The 18,096-nt window shown below is 37.8% G+C and overlaps 2 protein-coding genes across 3 annotated transcripts in view; one reads left to right on the top strand and one right to left on the bottom strand.

Moving 5' to 3' along the window:
* The window catches only part of LOC129770367 (dehydrogenase/reductase SDR family member on chromosome X), a 54,298-nt gene extending 52,515 nt beyond the window's left edge, over positions 1-1,783 (top strand). For both annotated transcript variants that reach the window (XM_055773154.1, XM_055773153.1), the window contains 3 exons: positions 147-354; positions 838-1,036; positions 1,095-1,783. In XM_055773154.1, coding sequence (XP_055629129.1) covers positions 147-354; positions 838-1,036; positions 1,095-1,295 — 608 coding nt within the window. In that variant the 3' untranslated portion in view covers positions 1,296-1,783. The remainder of the gene's footprint in view (positions 1-146; positions 355-837; positions 1,037-1,094) is intronic.
* A 5,810-nt stretch (positions 1,784-7,593) lies between these two features.
* Positions 7,594-18,096, bottom strand: part of LOC129765121 (uncharacterized) — a 387,394-nt gene continuing 376,891 nt past the window's right edge. Inside the window, exon 5 of the mRNA XM_055765006.1 lies at positions 7,594-14,644. Coding sequence (XP_055620981.1) covers positions 14,541-14,644 — 104 coding nt within the window. The 3' untranslated portion in view covers positions 7,594-14,540. The remainder of the gene's footprint in view (positions 14,645-18,096) is intronic.

Genomic DNA, 18,096 nt, shown 5'->3' with positions numbered 1-18,096 from the left:
GCTTCCGTGTTCTGCGGCCCCCTCATCAAATGTCACAACCAAACCACTGTCGGGGCTATACGGTTTTATCGATTTTACCAAGCCACAAAATATAAACAAGGAAATAATTGTACGCTGTGCGTTTTCTTTGTTCTTTCCGCTTCCAGCTGGTGTGATGGGTGTTCCGTACAAGCTGACCGAGGAAGGATACGAGTCTCACATGGCAATTAATTACTACGGACATTTCCTGCTGACCCATCTGCTGTTGCCCCAGCTGCGTGCCGCCGGCACACCCACGTGTCGCGCCCGAATCGTAAACGTTTCGTCGTGCGTAAACAAAATAGGCGAAATCAACTACGAGGACATCAATCGGAGGTGAGTCCAGCCGGCCGGTCGGCTCGGGGTTGTGTTTTTGAAACGAACAGGGATGGGCTTAATTAGGAAGTGACGTTTTCTGTGCTCGAAGAAAGAACCGACCGTATCAAACAGGTCGGCTTCGGATGTCCTTAACAGATTTATTCAAATTTAAATTAGTTTGTTATTGTTCCGACCTCTGCTGCGGGAAAAGGAGGTTGTTATTTACCTTGAAGGCAAACATTGTTGATGACATAGTCGTCATCGTTATCGGCCGAACTGCAACGAGATCACTGGAATCAAGGGAGACACCACTAGGCTGGTGGAATACGACCACAGCGTGGTCCGCTAGTGTTGCAAAAGTGACACCGTAACAGGTGAAGGAGCGAACACGAACGAATCGCTGTCACCATGGTCATAATAATTCTAACGATGCAATTTCAATCTCTCCACGCTCGGGCCAACGGGACACTTTTTTCATCTTGTTTTTCCGCCTGTTTGCAGCAAGGATTATTACCCCGCGGATGCATACAATCAGAGCAAGTTGGCCCAGGTGCTGTTTGCGAAGCACACCAATCTGCAGTTCGTGGAAGATAACGAGCCAATCCAGTCCCATTCGGTGCATCCAGGCGTCGTGAATACCGACCTGTTCGAGCACTCGAGCACCACCTACGTTCCATGGGTCCGACAGTTGCTGTTTAAGGTATTTCCGGAAATATTTCGAGTACAAATTTCCCCTAATGTTGGGCATTGTGTTGCAGAGTCCAGAGGAGGGCGCTCGGACAGTCGTCTACGCAGCCATCGCACCACAGCTCGAGGGCAAGGGAGGAACCTATCTGAGCAACTGCCAAGTGACGACTTGCCATCGCCACTGGAAGAATTCGGTCCAGTGCGAGAAACTGTTCCGTCTCACCTGTGATACGCTAGATGTTAAGGACTTTTTCCGTAAGCAGTCACAATAAAGGGGATCCACCAGCAGAAGCAGAATCCTAACGGAAGGAAGAAGAAAAAAATATATTCAAAGCGTTGATTTCGTTTTCCAGAGCCATCTGAATCATTAATTGTATAAATTAATCCCCACCATCAGCCTGGACTACTCTTTTCTCTCCTCCCACGCCGCTGATGGATAGGGATCATTTTCCAAATAGCTTTCTGAATAAAGCTATAAATACATCACATTTAATTAATGCTGAATCCATTTATTCAGAAGCATTTTCCACTTCGGATGAGACGGCTTCGCACAAGGAAGAATAAACGAACGACAGCAGAATCAGCTTGAAAAAATGATGGGATGCTGGGAATCACTGAAATGCATTTCATTTTTATTTATTTCATCTGATCTCTGTGTCTGTTTCTGTGTTCCTCTCGCTCTGGTCCTCTCCTATAGATAATGGTTGGGGAAAAGTTGAACTGAATATGCGAGTAATAAAGCTAGTATATGGATAGCCGAGTTTGTTTTTTTTTCTATCGGAAACTGTTACGGAGCTGTTTGAGGTTCGTCTTTAATTCACGATAATCCGAAAATATGATGCGATAGCACAATCGCCCCCTTCTTCGTTCAACCGATCGGCTGTGAAACTTTGGGAGTGATATGTCAAGGGTTATGCTGAATAGGAATGTCATTGAAAGTATTTTGTCAGATGTTCTCATCCAAAACAATAATATTAGTAATAAATCACAAACATCAATCAGATAGATTCGGGAATGTTAGAATGATTTTCAAATTTCTTTTTGACCCTTGGCCCTCCGTAAGGAATTCCGAAACATCTTTGGCTTGGTGTAATATTGCCGCAGATTTCAATGCTTCGAAATCGACAATGCACAATTTGGCCATCCATGACCTGGGATGCCAGCTTTTGACGAAACGTTGAGTTCATGGAGTGTCGTGAGCATCGCAGAGGAAATGGTTTGAAAAGGCATATGCTGTAAATGATCAAAATAACATTATATTCTATTCAAAACAATAACCAACAAAATCTGGACATCTAAGTGAAAAATAAACGAAGATAGTTATAGTTATAGATATAGTTATAGTTATACTTATAGTTATAGTTATAGTTATAGTTATAGTTATATATTTTTTTTTTTTTTATCCAAAATATATATTTTTATTAAGGCTCATATGGCGTCAGCCTAACGGGGCCGGGAGTTCAATATTTCGACAATGTTTGCTTACAACTATGTTAGTAATATGTAACCGATTACTAGCGGTTGGCTCGAGGTTAGTATTACGAGTGTTCTCATAATTGGTATGTTGCAGTCTTCGATGCTCTGTACGTGTGCCCGACTATATACATAGTTATAGTTATAGTTATAGTTATAGTTATAGTTATAGTTATAGTTATAGTTATAGTTATAGTTATAGTTATAGTTATAGTTATAGTTATAGTTATAGTTATAGTTATAGTTATAGTTATAGTTATAGTTATAGTTATAGTTATAGTTATAGTTATAGTTATAGTTATAGTTATAGTTATAGTTATAGTTATAGTTATAGTTATAGTTATAGTTATAGTTATAGTTATAGTTATAGTTATAGTTATAGTTATAGTTATAGTTATAGTTATAGTTATAGTTATAGTTATAGTTATAGTTATAGTTATAGTTATAGTTATAGTTATAGTTATAGTTATAGTTATAGTTATAGTTATAGTTATAGTTATAGTTATAGTTATAGTTATAGTTATAGTTATAGTTATAGTTATAGTTATAGTTATAGTTATAGTTATAGTTATAGTTATAGTTATAGTTATAGTTATAGTTATAGTTATAGTTATAGTTATAGTTATAGCTGCGCCAATAACACTGACTGGGTGTCTCCTATGGCTTACCTACCGTATTAACACATTTCCTAATTTCCCGAGATATTTATGAGAGGTCGTAGAGTTCTCTGCATCTCTCTTAAGTAAATATCGAACTGACTTTCCTTACCTTTTCTTAGCAGTTGCAAGGACGTGGCCAGGACAATTCTCGGCTATTGGAGGAAGCATGCCTTTACCTAAGACATATTACCAATCGTCAGCAACGGATTGAGGCAGGCTTTTGACGTAGCAGCGTGAATTTGTACCACCTACGATATTGTGCAACTTGCTCAATGCTAATGCTAATCTTAGTGAAAAATAATCGAACTTTGAATTTGTATGACACTAAATTGGACACTGTAGATGCAACGACATCAATGAGACTGCATTGAGAATGGAGCACGTGAAAGAAATCCTTTAGATTATATTTTGAAAGAGAATACAGCTCAGATCTGAAAACTAAAAGGGCCGAGTCAGTATATCAAGCCGGTTTAATTTGTAATATTATCAAAGTTGTTAGAATATAGGGAAACTGTTTATTTGAAATTGAGGTTTTCAAAATTTTTGATTGGCGCCAAATTTCTTCAAGTTGCATGAATTGCATCTACTGTCTTTATTATTTGTTTTTGTCAAAAATCTACATTTTGGGACTCGAAAATCAAAAATTAGGAAGAAGTACATGAAATCGGGATTTAAAAAAAAATTGATGCCAAATGTCTTAGAATCGCATGAAATGTAGAAATTTAATGTTATCTCGAAAAAATTTTTTGGTCAATATTGACTTTTTGGCAGTTGGTCGTTTTTCAGTCTGAAAAGTCGATTTCTGTGAAAAAAAAATTTTTTTTAAAACAAAAGTAACTCGACATCTTAAGCAATTTTAAGACATTTAGCATAATTTTTTTATGGCCCGGATTTTATGTACTTCCCCTTGGGTGATTTTTCGGTTATCATCTTGCATAAGGTTCCGTATATCTTTCGCAGCAAGTTCTGTATGAAAAATCGAGATAAGTATTTTCAATGGTATCCTGAACCACACTTTTCGTTTCTTCGTATGGCTTGCGTTGCATTCAGCTAGTACACAACGCCGGTATTTGTCTTATTGCACAAACTATATGTATATCATATTACTAAAGCTATTTTAATAACGAATCCTGGATATTTTGCCGTAGGACTAACGCAAAATTCAATGCCGTGGAGCCTGGGGAAATTGGCATTGCAGATACATGCAAGTCGACAGTACCTTTTTACCCTCCGAGGTGCGATTATAGCTAATTGACGGAAATCAAATGATTATTAAGTCAACGACAGTCCTACGTCAACCTTGTGGTTATATCATAGGTATAACCTATTCATAGTTTTTCCAAATAAATAGTACATTAGTAAAATCGTTACGTTTGACCCCTCATTTCACCGTCGCCCACCCTCGACAGATAGTCGAACACCAGATGCTATCCCTGGTCATTATGCACAATGCTACAGTGCGTGCGGCAACTTTCGGTTGAGACAACGATACCTCATATCCATATCCCTAACCTGACCCGTCCCACAAATATTGTTGCCCTTTTAACCTCGAGTAAACCGCGAGTATTCGGTCGAATCCTACTAAACATAGCAATTAGTTGAAACTTTGTAAAAACAAAGCTTGAATTAGCGGCTCCGCAAAGCTTATGCGAGTGAGCCTTACAAATAAATGAATTGGAAAAGAAATCGTTACGTACCGCTAAAGGTTATATTCGAATAAATTTCATATTCTGGTAAACGTTGCAATTGGGTGAGTAGAATTCGGGAAAATCTCAGAGAATCAATTGTATGTTATTTTTGCGAGGCCAAAATGATTGAATCATTCATCTTCAGCTACCTCTACAGAACGATGAAAGCATCAATATTGACGTAGGACTACGTCTTTCATTTCTATACTGGGGTGTAAGTTCAAAGTTTCGAAAACGAAAGCGTTACGCTGGAGAACGAGATTTCGAGTGTTAATAGCTCCTAAACAACTGAACGAAATGGTATGATAAATACTTCCTTCGAAAAATAAAATGTCTACGCGCTATATGCTTGTTACTTTTTGATCCAAAAACTTTTTTCATCAGCCCTAAAATTGCTTTCAAAACAGGCTATTGAAATCACACCAATCGGTATATAAGCGAGCGCCGCTCGGAAATCCATTATGATTGTGCAACGATTGAGGTACTATCGCTGGAATGGATGGATGTTTACCTAACACAGACTTCAAAACCATGGAGCCAGGGAGAATCGGCATTGCGAAATAAATTCAAGACTTTGCGAAAACTGATGCAAGCTACGAGTACTTTTGTACTCGCTTGCGTTTTTACAAATTGGAATGTTTCCCTAACACAGATTTTAAAAACATGGAGCCTGGGAAAATTGGCATTGCAAAATAGATGCAAACTACGGGTACTTTTGCACTCGCTTGCATTTTTGCAAACCGGAATGTGTTTTCGCAATACAGATTCTGAAACCAAGAAGTTGTGAAAATCGACATTGCAGATACATTCATGTCGGCAATACTTATATACCCCAATGAATTTTTACACTCCGGAATTCGTTTTACTAACACGGTCTACAAAAGCGAGTACAAATGCAATGCTTTGGCTCGATTATTCAAGACTGCCAGCTAACAAAACTTATACGCATACTGTTTGATGATTAGGCAAACAGTTTATAACTATTTGCTGCGATAACTACTACCATAATGTATCAATTGACTTAAATTGGGATTCGTTTGCAATTGTATTTCGTGAAAAGTTTCATTCATTCACTACTTTAATCAATAATTTAATCAATACACACAAAAGATTGCGCAGCGGTGATATCGTACCCAATTAGAATCATACGAGGTGGGATTACTGCTAACTGAAGAAATACAATTGATTACTAAGCCAACGGAAGTCCTACGTCAATCTTGCGGTTATATTATAGGTATAACCCATCCACATTTTTTTTTCAGGGCCACAAAAATACTAAAGAGTACTAGTAAAGAGTACATTCTCCGATTGCGTATCAATCTGAAATAATATCTAACATGATGAAATAATACATAAAAGGTAACGTGATAAATCTATATATATATATATATATATATATATATATATATATATATATATATATATATATATATATATAAATGTAATATCTATTGAACCGATCGACGTGAAAATTTGTATGTAGGAGGGTTTTTCGGCCCGGGGAAGATTTTTACGATAGTTCGAGACCCCTCCCCCCTCTCTAAAGGGGAGCTGCCATACAAATGAAATACATATTTCTCTATAACTCGAGAATTAATCAAGCAAACGAACCCAAATTTGGCGTGTGGACGTTTTAGGGTACAATACATGTTTCTATGGTGGATAGACATATCTCCCCCCTCTCTAAAGAGGGGGGGGGGACGGCTACCATATAAATGAAAAACAAATTTCAGCATAATTCGAGAATTAATCAAGCAAACGGGATCAAATTTGGCATGTGGAGGTTTTGGGGTGCAATAAAGGTTTCTATGTTGGATAGACACTCCTCCTTCTTCCACCCTCTCTCAAATTAAATACAAATTTCTGCATAACTCGAGAATTAATCAAGCAAACGAACTCAAATTAGGCATGTGGAGGTTTTAGGGTGCAGTAAATATGTGTATGTTGGATAGATACTCCTCCCTCTTTCCAAGAGGGGGCTGACATGCAAATGAATCACAAATTTCAGCATAACTCGAAAATTAATCAAACAAACGAACCCAAGTTTGCCATGTGGAAAATTTATGGTGCAATAAATGCTTCTATGGTGGATAGGCACTCCTTCTACCTCTCGAAGGGGGGAGGGCTGCCATACAAATGAAACACTAATTTCTGCATAATTCGAAAACTAATCAAGCAAATGGAGCCAAATTTGGCATGTGAAGGTTTCAGAGGGAACTAATCTAAAAAAAAATCTTTTTTTGTTTTTTTTGCATGCATTTTTCGTTTTTTGAAAATAAAAGAGGAATTGGATTTTTGATTCATCCAATTCCTCTTTTATTTTCAAAAAACCAAAAATGCATGCAAAAAAAAACAAAAAAAGATTTTTTTTTTACTCTATTATATACAGTGAAAAGAAATCAAAAACTGTATACAATCGAGTCCGCGCTCTATTTCCTTCTAGATGCAATATCACAATAGACATTATTACTTTACCACGCCGGATCAAATGTCTTACATATAAACTTCATTCCACGTAAAACCTGCAAAATGGAAAATGAAGTATAATCCTCCGAATATCCTTATACAAACCTTAATTAATCTTCTCTGGACTAAGAAAGTGAACTGTTTGGCAGCTGCCCTCGGCAATATACCTAACCTAAAGTAGAGTAAAAGATGGGGAAAGTTTCCAATCTAAACTGATAACGGTCCACCGGGAGGGCATTTTCGAAGAAAACACAATAAACGATGGCTTTTGGTTTTCTCTTCTCCTTATGTCGTTTTATCTCAGTAATTTAATCGTTAGCTGTATGTACATCTTGAATTAATTAAATTTAAATCCCTAAAAATATTACATCATCCTTATTTAAACTTCGCCTGCCTCTATTCCTCCGTGTCATATTTCTCAAAGTCTTAACAGCGCAAAGCTTGAAGCCGTCTCCGTCATAAGTAAACTCTCTTTCACTTCCCTTCCCAAAGCGCTATACCGACCAAGCTATCATAGAGTCACACATTCAGTAGAAAGAGTTATCTTAGTTTTCGTTTCGATTTGTTTTTTTTTCTGTTATTTTTCTATTTGACATCAGCGGTTATCACATTTATAGTCCATTTTATTTGCTACTCTTCTCTCTTGTCTTCTCGTCGCTGCCACTTCGGCAACAGTCGAGAAAGTTCTTCTTCTGCACGAAAAACTAGTTTTACTTCAATTTCATTGAAACTTTCGCCTCACCCAGTCGTGTACCACTTGTTTCAACTTCTTGTTGAAGGTTTATTTTTCTTTGCCCGAGTCCCCCTCTGTCTCCCCGTGTCTGTGTTCTCTCTATTTGAGATAGATTCCTTCTGTTTCTGGAACGTCTTTTGCAACAGTGGCGGTGGCGGCAGCATCAGCAGCAGCCGGTCAAACTCAACACAGCGAAAGCCAAACACTGTTCTAGATTTTAGCTGGCATTTTATTTTATTTTTGCTTTTGAGTATTTCATTTTTCAGCTTTTTTTTTGTTTGTTTTTTGGTATATTGTTTGTTCATTTTTTTCCTCACCGCTTGAGTTTCATTTTTCAATCCCTAGTTTTTCCCCCCAACCAGCTCGGCTATATAAAAGTTAAATTTATTTATTGATACACATGTGTGGGAGGACGTGTCCCGTCTGTTTTCTTGTTTTTCGGAGGTTCTTTTTTTCTCTGGTTCCATCTGTATGTTCTGTTCAGCTTCCGTCCCGATTTGTTGCTAAGCTGCTGGTGGTTGGTGGTGCTGGAGTAGTTCAGCCGGTGCTTATGTTTCCCTATGTTTGGATGCCCGACTGCACTCGGTTTTTGCGGGTGTGGATAGAGTGGGTCGTGAGGAAGAGGACCGGGTTGGAAAGTTTTCCAGACGACGCACAGTTAAACTTAGCTTGTTTGCTTTTTCTCTCTTAATTTTTTCGGAACTTTCGAATGCGAGTGAAAGATGGTATAAACCTATTTCTGCCAGCGAGGGGAGCCAGAAAATGGTGAAATCGTGTTCTACCATCACGTGTGGCTTTTTTTTATCAGCCATTCTATGCCAAACAAACCAATAATATTTTCGTGAATATTGGTACAGGTCGAACTCGGTTATCCGGAGTATTGATTTTTTTTTTCACTCCGGATAATCGAATTCTCCGGATAATCGAGTCATAAAAAAAAACGAATTTTCTCTCGGTAAACGTAATATAATTATGATTTGCACTTATTTAACTTTGTAACTTTGTAACTTTGTCTGTGGCGCTGTACCACATTAATAGAAATTTCACCCGCTTCCTGTTGACCGTTTGATCTGAAATTTGGAACACATCTTTATCACTGGTGTTATTATAAAACTGCGTATTCCATGATCTTGAAAATTCAAGATAACGGCCGCTACAAAATGGCGGATCATGTTCATATTTTCTCAATTGGATATTCCCAAAACCCCATCAATGTAAATCCAAAATGACCGCCACCACAAAATGGGCCATATATATATTTTTCAAAACCTCATCAATATGGGTATCAAAAGAAAGTTCTCGACTAGTAGAACATAGCAGATAATGAAAAATCCAATTCCAAGATGACCGCAGTCCCCAAACAACTAATTACTTTCTCAATGGTTTTCAATGGATTCAATTTGGCCGTCGTTAAAAAATGGTTGAATGATTTAACTTGGAGAACACGAAGCATAGTAAACAACATAAATTCAAAAAGATCGCCGCCACTAAATGGTCGACTATGTATTTTTGCAGTACCTCCAATATCGGTATCAAATGAAATGATTTGACTAATAGAATACAGTACATCATGAAAATATTCCGAAAAAAATTAGGTAAGAAATAAACGGTGGATTTCCATTATCCACAGTCAGTTGTTTCATCATATACCCCACGATTTTATTTTAGTCTCATCATTGCCCTAGATTAATGAAGGAACGGATGTGATAACTACTAACTGCTACTTGTATCATTATTTTCTAACTTTTATCACATTAAACCGTTTAACTTAAAATTTTTTTTTTTATTTATTTTATTTTCTAGTTTACTTCTCCACATTAAAACCATTAAAAAATTTTTTTTTTATTTTTATTTCTTACCTAACTTTTTTCGGAATATTTCGATGATATACTGTATTCTATTAGTCAAATCATTTCATTTGATACCAATATTGAGGAGATTGCAAAAAAAAACATAGTCGACCATTTTGTGGCGGCGACCTTTCCGAATTTACGTTGTTCATAGTGTAGTGTATTCTCCAAATCAAGCCAATCAGCCATCTTTTAGCGGCGGCCAAATTGAATTTTTCAAGATCATGGAAAACGCAGTTTTATAATGACAGTAGAATAAAACGTTTGTTCCAAATTTCAGATCAATCATTCAACAGGAACGGGGTCAATTTTATATTAATGTGGGACAACCCTACAAACATTGAAACATACATAGAAACAGGTCAAGCGGAATGAAACTATTCAAAAATGTAATTGGTTGTTTGGGGACTGCGGCCATCTTGGAATTGGATTTTTCATTATCTGCTATGTTCATATAGTCGAGAACTTTTTGACGTAGGATTACGTCTTTTGGGAACATATTGGGGTATAAATTGGAATTCAAAAATCGATTACATCGTGAAAATTGTCCTATTTCAAACGCTTATTGCTCAGTCATTTCATGATGGATTGATGACATTTTTGCGTCAATCGATTTCGGTACTCCATAACAATTTATTATATTGAAGAAAATAATGAAACTAACTATCGAACAATTGAAAAATCTCATCCTCTATCCTAACGGAAATACCTACTTCTGATTGGTCGAAATTGACGACACATGCGGCGAGTCCCTAACAGAGACATCAAAACCAAGCTGCCTGGGCGAAATCGGTATTGCAAATACATTAAAGTAGGGGGAGCTTTTGTTTCTATCGAAATGTGTTCCCTAACAGAGACATCAAAACCAAGGTGCTCGGGGAAATCGGCATTGCAAATATATGCAAGTCGGGGGTTGCTCCATGAAGTTTCATATCAATGACCGATCGTTTATTGTGAAAAATTTAGCACAAGTGTAAGTGTAAAATTGTATATGGTAGCAGTTGTGCTAAGAATGACTTGATATATGAAACGATTTATTTTAATTTCCTAAAATTAAAAACCAAGGTGTGTTCCCGCTCGAGAACGGGTCGTTTAGTTTAAGCTGTCTGTTTTTAGTGTTCATTTTCACCCGAGGGAAGTTTATACGGCGAGAAAAATTGGAAAATGAAAGTGAAGAAATATTCGAAAAAGTGATTTCCCATATCCTCTATATATAGTATTAGGTGTTGTTAGTCCAATTAAAATTGAATTGGGTTGAATTAACACTCAGAAAGTAAAAATTATAAAAAAAGAATACCTTTTCCATTTCAAATATGTTTTCTCTATATTAAAGTAACATGTTTTTACTGATGAGGAAAAATTATAATTGTGTTCGGTATTGGTAATTGTCTTATGTTACATTGGTGAGTTTTTTTTTCTTTATTTCATACATACATATCACAAGAGGCATCTCGTCTAGAATCACAGAGGGAGGTTTTCATCATATATCGTTCCACTTCGGTATCTTTTATCTGATACGCACCATCCAACGACTGTTTACCATCCTTCTGCCATCATCACTCGATAAACACTGGTGGAGTCAACACACAATACCCAACAACCAAACAAAACGGCCCTTTTCAGGGCCACCATATCATTATCAAAGAGTTTAACGATGTAATTCTTCAAACATATCCAAAATCAACAGATAGTCTAACGGAATCCTACGTCAACTATGCGGTCGTGTCTCGGACACAACCCTCCTGTGACTTTTTTGATACCCATATTGATGAGGTTTTGAAAAAAAATATATGGCGCTATATTGTGGTGGCAGCCATTTTGGATATGAATTTTTCATAAATAACTGTGTTCTATTAGTCAATCCCTTTCATTTGATACCCATATTGATGGGGTTGTGAAAAAAATATATATGGCATTATCTTGTGTTGGCGACCATTTTGGATTTGCATTTTTCATAAATATAGGGTTGGTGAAAAAGAAATTTCGTATTTCTGATCGAAATTTGACGCTTCATTTAACATACTTAAAATTATCCAATTTAAGTCAAATATGCGCCGTTTTGTTTGGAAACTTGTTGCCATTTATAAGGTAACTTCATTAACACTGTCAAAACGACACTCGTAGCACAGCACATTGCACATTGTCGTCTTTAAATAGTCATACTATACCCGATGCGATAAGTACAACACAAGAAAGTGTTTAAGTGTTGCCATATATTGATAATTTTTATACATTTCTTTTTCCCCAACCCAATAACAACATTTTACTAATCAAGCCCTTTCGTTTGATACCCATATTAGCTATTCAATATGAAATTATTATACAAATTATTCAAAATTTCCGAACATCCAAAATAAAATACTCCGGATAATCGAATCCCGGATAATCGAGTCTTCGGATAATCGAGTCCGACCTGTATCAGGATTGATGTGTCTCAGTCTGCGTCAGGTTTATATGCTAAAAAAAATATGAAAAATCAATCGGGAAGTCATTGTTTTAGTAAATTTTGTATATGTATATAAATAAAAATGATTTGGTGTCCGTTCCTCACGATTTAATTCAACAACGGAGCAACGGATTCGAGCAGTCGGTATCAGGATTGATGTGTCTCAGTCTGCGTCAGGTGTATATGTAAAAAATATAGAACGAATATAGACCGCGAAATTATTTGAATCAAAAGCAATTGTGGGAGGAACGAAGCTTGCCGGGTCAGCTAGTTATATATAAATTTAAAAAAATTAGTGGGTTATATCTATGATATAACCGCAAGGTTCACGTGGAACTACCTTAGCTTAGCAATCATTCGTTTGTATTGATTAAATTCTTGATTGAATGAAACAGTTTCCAAATTCAATTGAGTTCAATATATTTGCTCTGTGAGTGAAAAAAATGAACAAATGCCGTGTAAAGTCAATTCATTTATTGTGATTGATTGTTCTTCGTTACAAGTAAATTTAATGACGGACCTTTTACGTTTGGTATGATGACTAGAACAAAATATATGTACGGAAGAATTATCAAACGTTTGATGAACCAGCCTAAGGCTGAAAATCTTTCCAATAAAGACAAAAAAAAAATTATCAAACGATTATTTTATTTTACATTTCCCTCTGAAGTTTACATCCCAAAAGTGTACATACTTCTCGAATCTCGAATTTGCTTGAAACTGGGAAGTTCATTCGCTTTTAGTGTCTGCACGATTTTCCCAGGTTCCTAAGTTTAGAAGATCATGTTAGGACAGACATATTCCACTCTGCGCAAAGGCAAGCGAGGACAAAAGTACTCGCAGTTTGCATTTATTTGCAGAGCCGATTTCCCCAGAAACCTCGGTTTTGAAGTCTGTGTTAGGGAAACACATTTCAATCGGAACAAAAATACCCCCGATTTGTATGAATTTGCAATGCCGATTTCCCCTAGGCTGCTTGGTTTTGATGGCTGTGTTAGGGAAACCGTAAATCGGGCCAATCAAAACGATGCAGTTAGGGCGTTTAGATAACGCCTAATATTTTACAGTTATTCAATTGTTTATCTAATGAAAAATAACATTGTGTTAGTTGCGATAGATGCGTAGAAATATTCCCTATCAAGTGATGCAAACATCTCTCCTATCCAGTACGAAATGTTCGAGCTATAAGCATTCGAAATCTTTAATTTTTTCCTGCATGTTCTGTGTTTAGGTTTTCATTTTACCCTCCATATATTCCGGTTAGACGTAGTCCCACGTCAAAAAAACTAAAACTGTTTGCAAAGTTTGAAAAATTAAAGTGTCGGAAGTAGCCTCGCGCGACGGTATCTTTAATCCGGCGACGTATTGAATTTGCTCTAACCTATCAGAACCAGGAGATCTTTTTTGTTTACATTCAGTTTTGCATGAAGAGATTCCGAAATGCGGCACGTTAAATGAAATAAAGAATCTTATCATGATTTCATTACGCCAACCCCGCTGGATCGTATCGAGATTCATTAAATTCCACCGTTCGAATCCCGGACAGCCTCGTTCGCGAACGACATCCTTGAAGTCTGCCAAACTCTCGAGCCCTGCATTCGCATAATCCTCTTATAATTCCACACAAGTCGGTCTTCCTCACTCGCACACTCGCAGGTAATCGGCATACGTTTCAATCTCAACGCGAGGATTTACCTGTATCACCCACTAATCCCGTGCGAATCCGCTCCCCCGGGAGTGTATTACTTCGAGTGTCAACGTCACTCTCCGGCGGGGCATATTTTAGCCGACTTTAGCGACGAACTTGTTAAGAGTGAACCACCATCCCCACCACTCGCAAAAACCACCAACCACCAGGATTTTCCGCCACATGACGTTTTCTCCGTTCGTTCGTTCGTCCGTCAGCGAGACCGCAGAACATGCAGAGGTAAAAGTAAAATCTCCGAAGTTTAATCGAGTTTTCCTTCTTATCTACTTGTGTGTGTTTGTGTGTGTGTGTGTGTGTGTGTGATGAGAGTGGGTTTTAGGAGTTTTAGAGGTTAGGAGCGCTCGAAAGAATTCATGGTATCAACAACAACATCAACAACAGCAACAGAGAAACTGAAACACAAAAAAAAAGGGTGGGATAATAAATGAAAGCGAAATCCCGCGTGGCTCAGAAATCAAACTCTTCTGTCAGTTGGAAACGATTCACGATTTATATTACAGCGAACAGCCGCTCCGTAGTCTCTTCATCATCAGCAGACTGCACGTGGTGATGGTTAGGGCAAGGATTCGCAGCAGCATCCAACAGCCGGCGGTTTGAGCTGGAAAGATAAAGAGACAAAGAAAAGAAAACAAAATAAGACATCATCGAGTTATATTGGACGGAACGGGGGGTTTCGCAGGAAGTGGAGCTGTCCTTCGGGAGCATCGAGCGAACATATGCGACAACGAGAAACGCCTACGCGACGCGAAGTTTGCGAGCGGAATAAAAAACCAACTTAACTCTCCGTGTCAGTTGATGGGATTACGTTCGTAAACCCTTTCGGGTACGAGATTTGTATTTTCCCTCAGCCTCCACGTGGAGCGAGAGGATGAGGCGCTCTCTCGCTGTTCACATTTGTTATCACTGATCGTGGCAGCGAGTTGTGTTCCGATAAACCGTATTGATTTCACATAAAATTTGAATTTTCCTACTTTTTTCGACGACCGAGAGTCGAAAAGCACAGACAATAGAAAGTTGCCGTATTTTTTCCCGCTTTCTTCGGAACTAAATTAACTGAGTGTACTTCCAGTTACCCAAAGCGGAGGGGTCGCTTCTGGCTGGAAACAACAGAACTGCGTCCGTGATCTCGCCTCTTCCGAGAACGATGCTTATGATGATGAGCTTGATAATGGAAGCGAAAACTTTTTCTCAGCTCCCCCCATCCCTGGGACTCTATCATCCGTGGAAGGACGAGGCCGCGTGAAACTGGCCGTGTCCTGGGGTAGGAGGGGAAATTGAATGCGAGTAGTGTCTGTCTTACGACTTTCGGTTCGCCCGCTTTTCCAATGCTCCATCCGGGAGGGGAAAGTTTAAGTTGAATGATTCGTGACTTCCGGAAATTAATAGTCTTGCACATGTGTGGCATGGTTCTGTGCGAGTGTTTCGTATTATTTCGAGGTAACCGTTTATTGTTCCAATGGAGCTGTTCATGGGAACTAGAAAAGTTGGACTGACATTTGAGACACTTGAATCGCGTCAACAATATACCGAGAATTGATCAATAAAAGAAACATTCACTACTCAATTCGCTTCTATCCACTGGAAACAAGTATATCAAAGTGATAATTAAAGGTTTTGGAGGAGAAAGCCTTGATGATATTTCTGAAGTTTTCAGCTAGAAATCACTTAAGAGAAAGCCACGAATAGGCATGAGATTGATCAGTTTGACACAACACATGAAGTGCCTGCAATTTAGGCGTCGGCTTAAAAAAATGCTTGGTTCCCCTTACATAGTAACGATGTGGTACATATTGATTGTGAAGTGGTAGTTAAATAACATAATCTACAAGCGGATAGACCTACCGATGAGTTTCAACCGAGCTTATGTTGTGTTTCGATTGCTGAAGTGAGCGTGTTGTATGGCATTGTGACACAAAAAACATTGTTCATTATGTTACCCAAAACATAAATCATGAAAACCATATTCCACAATTATTTATTGGATGGTGATAAAGATTATGATAGATATAGAGCTGGATATAGTGACTTTGTACAAAAAAAAACATGGATGGGTTATACCTATGTTATAACCGCAAGGTTGACGTAGGACTGCCGTTGGCTTAGTAATAATTTGTTTTTTTTTTCAATTAACCATAATCGCACCTCGGATGTTCCTCATTGGGTACTATATCGCCGCTGCGCAGAGCTATCTTTTACATGTATTGATTAAATTATTGATTAAACTAGTGAATGAAAGAAACAATTTACGAATTCAATTGAAAACAAATTCCAATGTAGGTCAATTTATGCATAATGATAGTGGTTATCGCAGCAAAAAGTTATCAATATTTTGCCTAACAATCAAACGGTATGCTTGAAAGTTCAGTGAGCCGGTGACATGAAGGGATATGCAGTCTTGAATAACCAAGCCAAAGCGTTGCATTTGTACTCGCTTTTGTGGACCGTGTGAGCAAAACCATTTCCGAAGTGTAAAACTGCATGGGAGTATAAAAGTACTGCCGAGATCAGCAATGCCGATTTTCCCAACTTATTGGTTTTGGAATCTGTGTTGGGAAAACACATTCTGGTTTGCAAACAAAGTATAGTAGAGTACAAAAGTACTCGCAGCTTGCATCTCATTTGCAATGCCAGTTTCCCCTGGCTCCGTGGTTTTGAAGTTTGTGTTAGGGAAACATTCCGATTTGCAAAAGCGCAAACGAATACAAAAATTTTCGTTGATTAGATCCCATTTTCAATGCCTGTTTCCCCAGGCTCCATGGTTTTGAAGTATGTGTTAGGGAAACATTCCGATTTGCAGAAATGCAAGCGAGTACAAAAGTACCCGCTGCATGTATCTATTTTGCAAGGCCGATTTCCCCAGGCTCCATGGTTTTGAAGTCTGTGTTAGGGAAACATCCATTCATTCCAGCGATGGTATCTCGATCGTAGCGCAATCATAACTGAGTGGATTTCCGAGCGTCACTCGCTTTTATACCGATTGGTGTTATTTCAATAGCCTGTTTTGAGATCAATTTTAAGGCTATTGAAACAAGTTTTTGGATCAAAAAGTAACAAGTATAGAGCGCGTAGACATTTTATCTTTCGAATGAAGTGTTCATCATATCATTTCGTTCAGTTGTTTAGGAGCTATTAACGCTCAAAATCTCATTCTCCGGCGTAACGCTTTCGTTTTCGTAACTTTCAACTTACACCCCAGTATAGAAATGAGAGACGTAATCCTACGTCAAAAAAAAAAAACGAATAAATGTAGATGATAATCACACAAGTAGTGAAAGCGATGTTGATTCCATTGAAAACGGAACGCATCAGAACACAGAACATGACGAATGATGAGCAAAGTTGCCTTATCGTGAACGGTGTTCATTCGCCCAAAATATACTATGAAAATTATATAAAAATGACACTGTGCGCTTTGTTATGTTGCAATCCATTTCGTTTATGCTGTCGAAATTTATATTGGCCGCATCCGTATTCGTTCTCCGGAAATGAACCAGACCGAATAGTTGGTATTGAAACTTACAAAACGGTTGAAAGGATGACGATTGCATAGTCTGACAACGAAATTGAAAGAACAATAAATGACCAGAGTAGGAATTTTTTTAAAAACAAATAGGAAGGAGCTTCTATCACTGTTTTTTGATTCAAAAATGAAAGCACTATAGAGCAATTCCATGCCAAATCAGCCGGCCTCTGGCTCGATTAATTATTTTACAAAGATCATTACTCGAAATCTAGATGTCTGGTTGAAATATGATGTGCGGCAAATGTGATGTCGAAGTCCCCTTCGATATTTGTGAAAATATTTTTACTAGAAATTTTTTTCAATTTAACAAGGTTTCTCGTATGGTGGTGCCTTGCACTGCCGTTCTACGCATAGTTGTCCCATGTTACTTTTTGACAATTTTTACTTTTCTTCATAAAACGATGTTTTTATGCATAATCTTTCGGAAAAACACAAAAAACCTTATTGTTTGTTCCCAGTATTTAAAAAAACAACATCAAGTTCAATTGTCCCATGTTGATATTCTAGGCATAACTGTCCCACTATGT

Source organism: Toxorhynchites rutilus, chromosome 2, assembly GCF_029784135.1.
Source record: "Toxorhynchites rutilus septentrionalis strain SRP chromosome 2, ASM2978413v1, whole genome shotgun sequence".
In the NCBI taxonomy this organism is placed as follows: Eukaryota; Metazoa; Arthropoda; class Insecta; order Diptera; family Culicidae; genus Toxorhynchites; species Toxorhynchites rutilus.
This window is presented reverse-complemented; position numbering and strand designations above follow the sequence as displayed.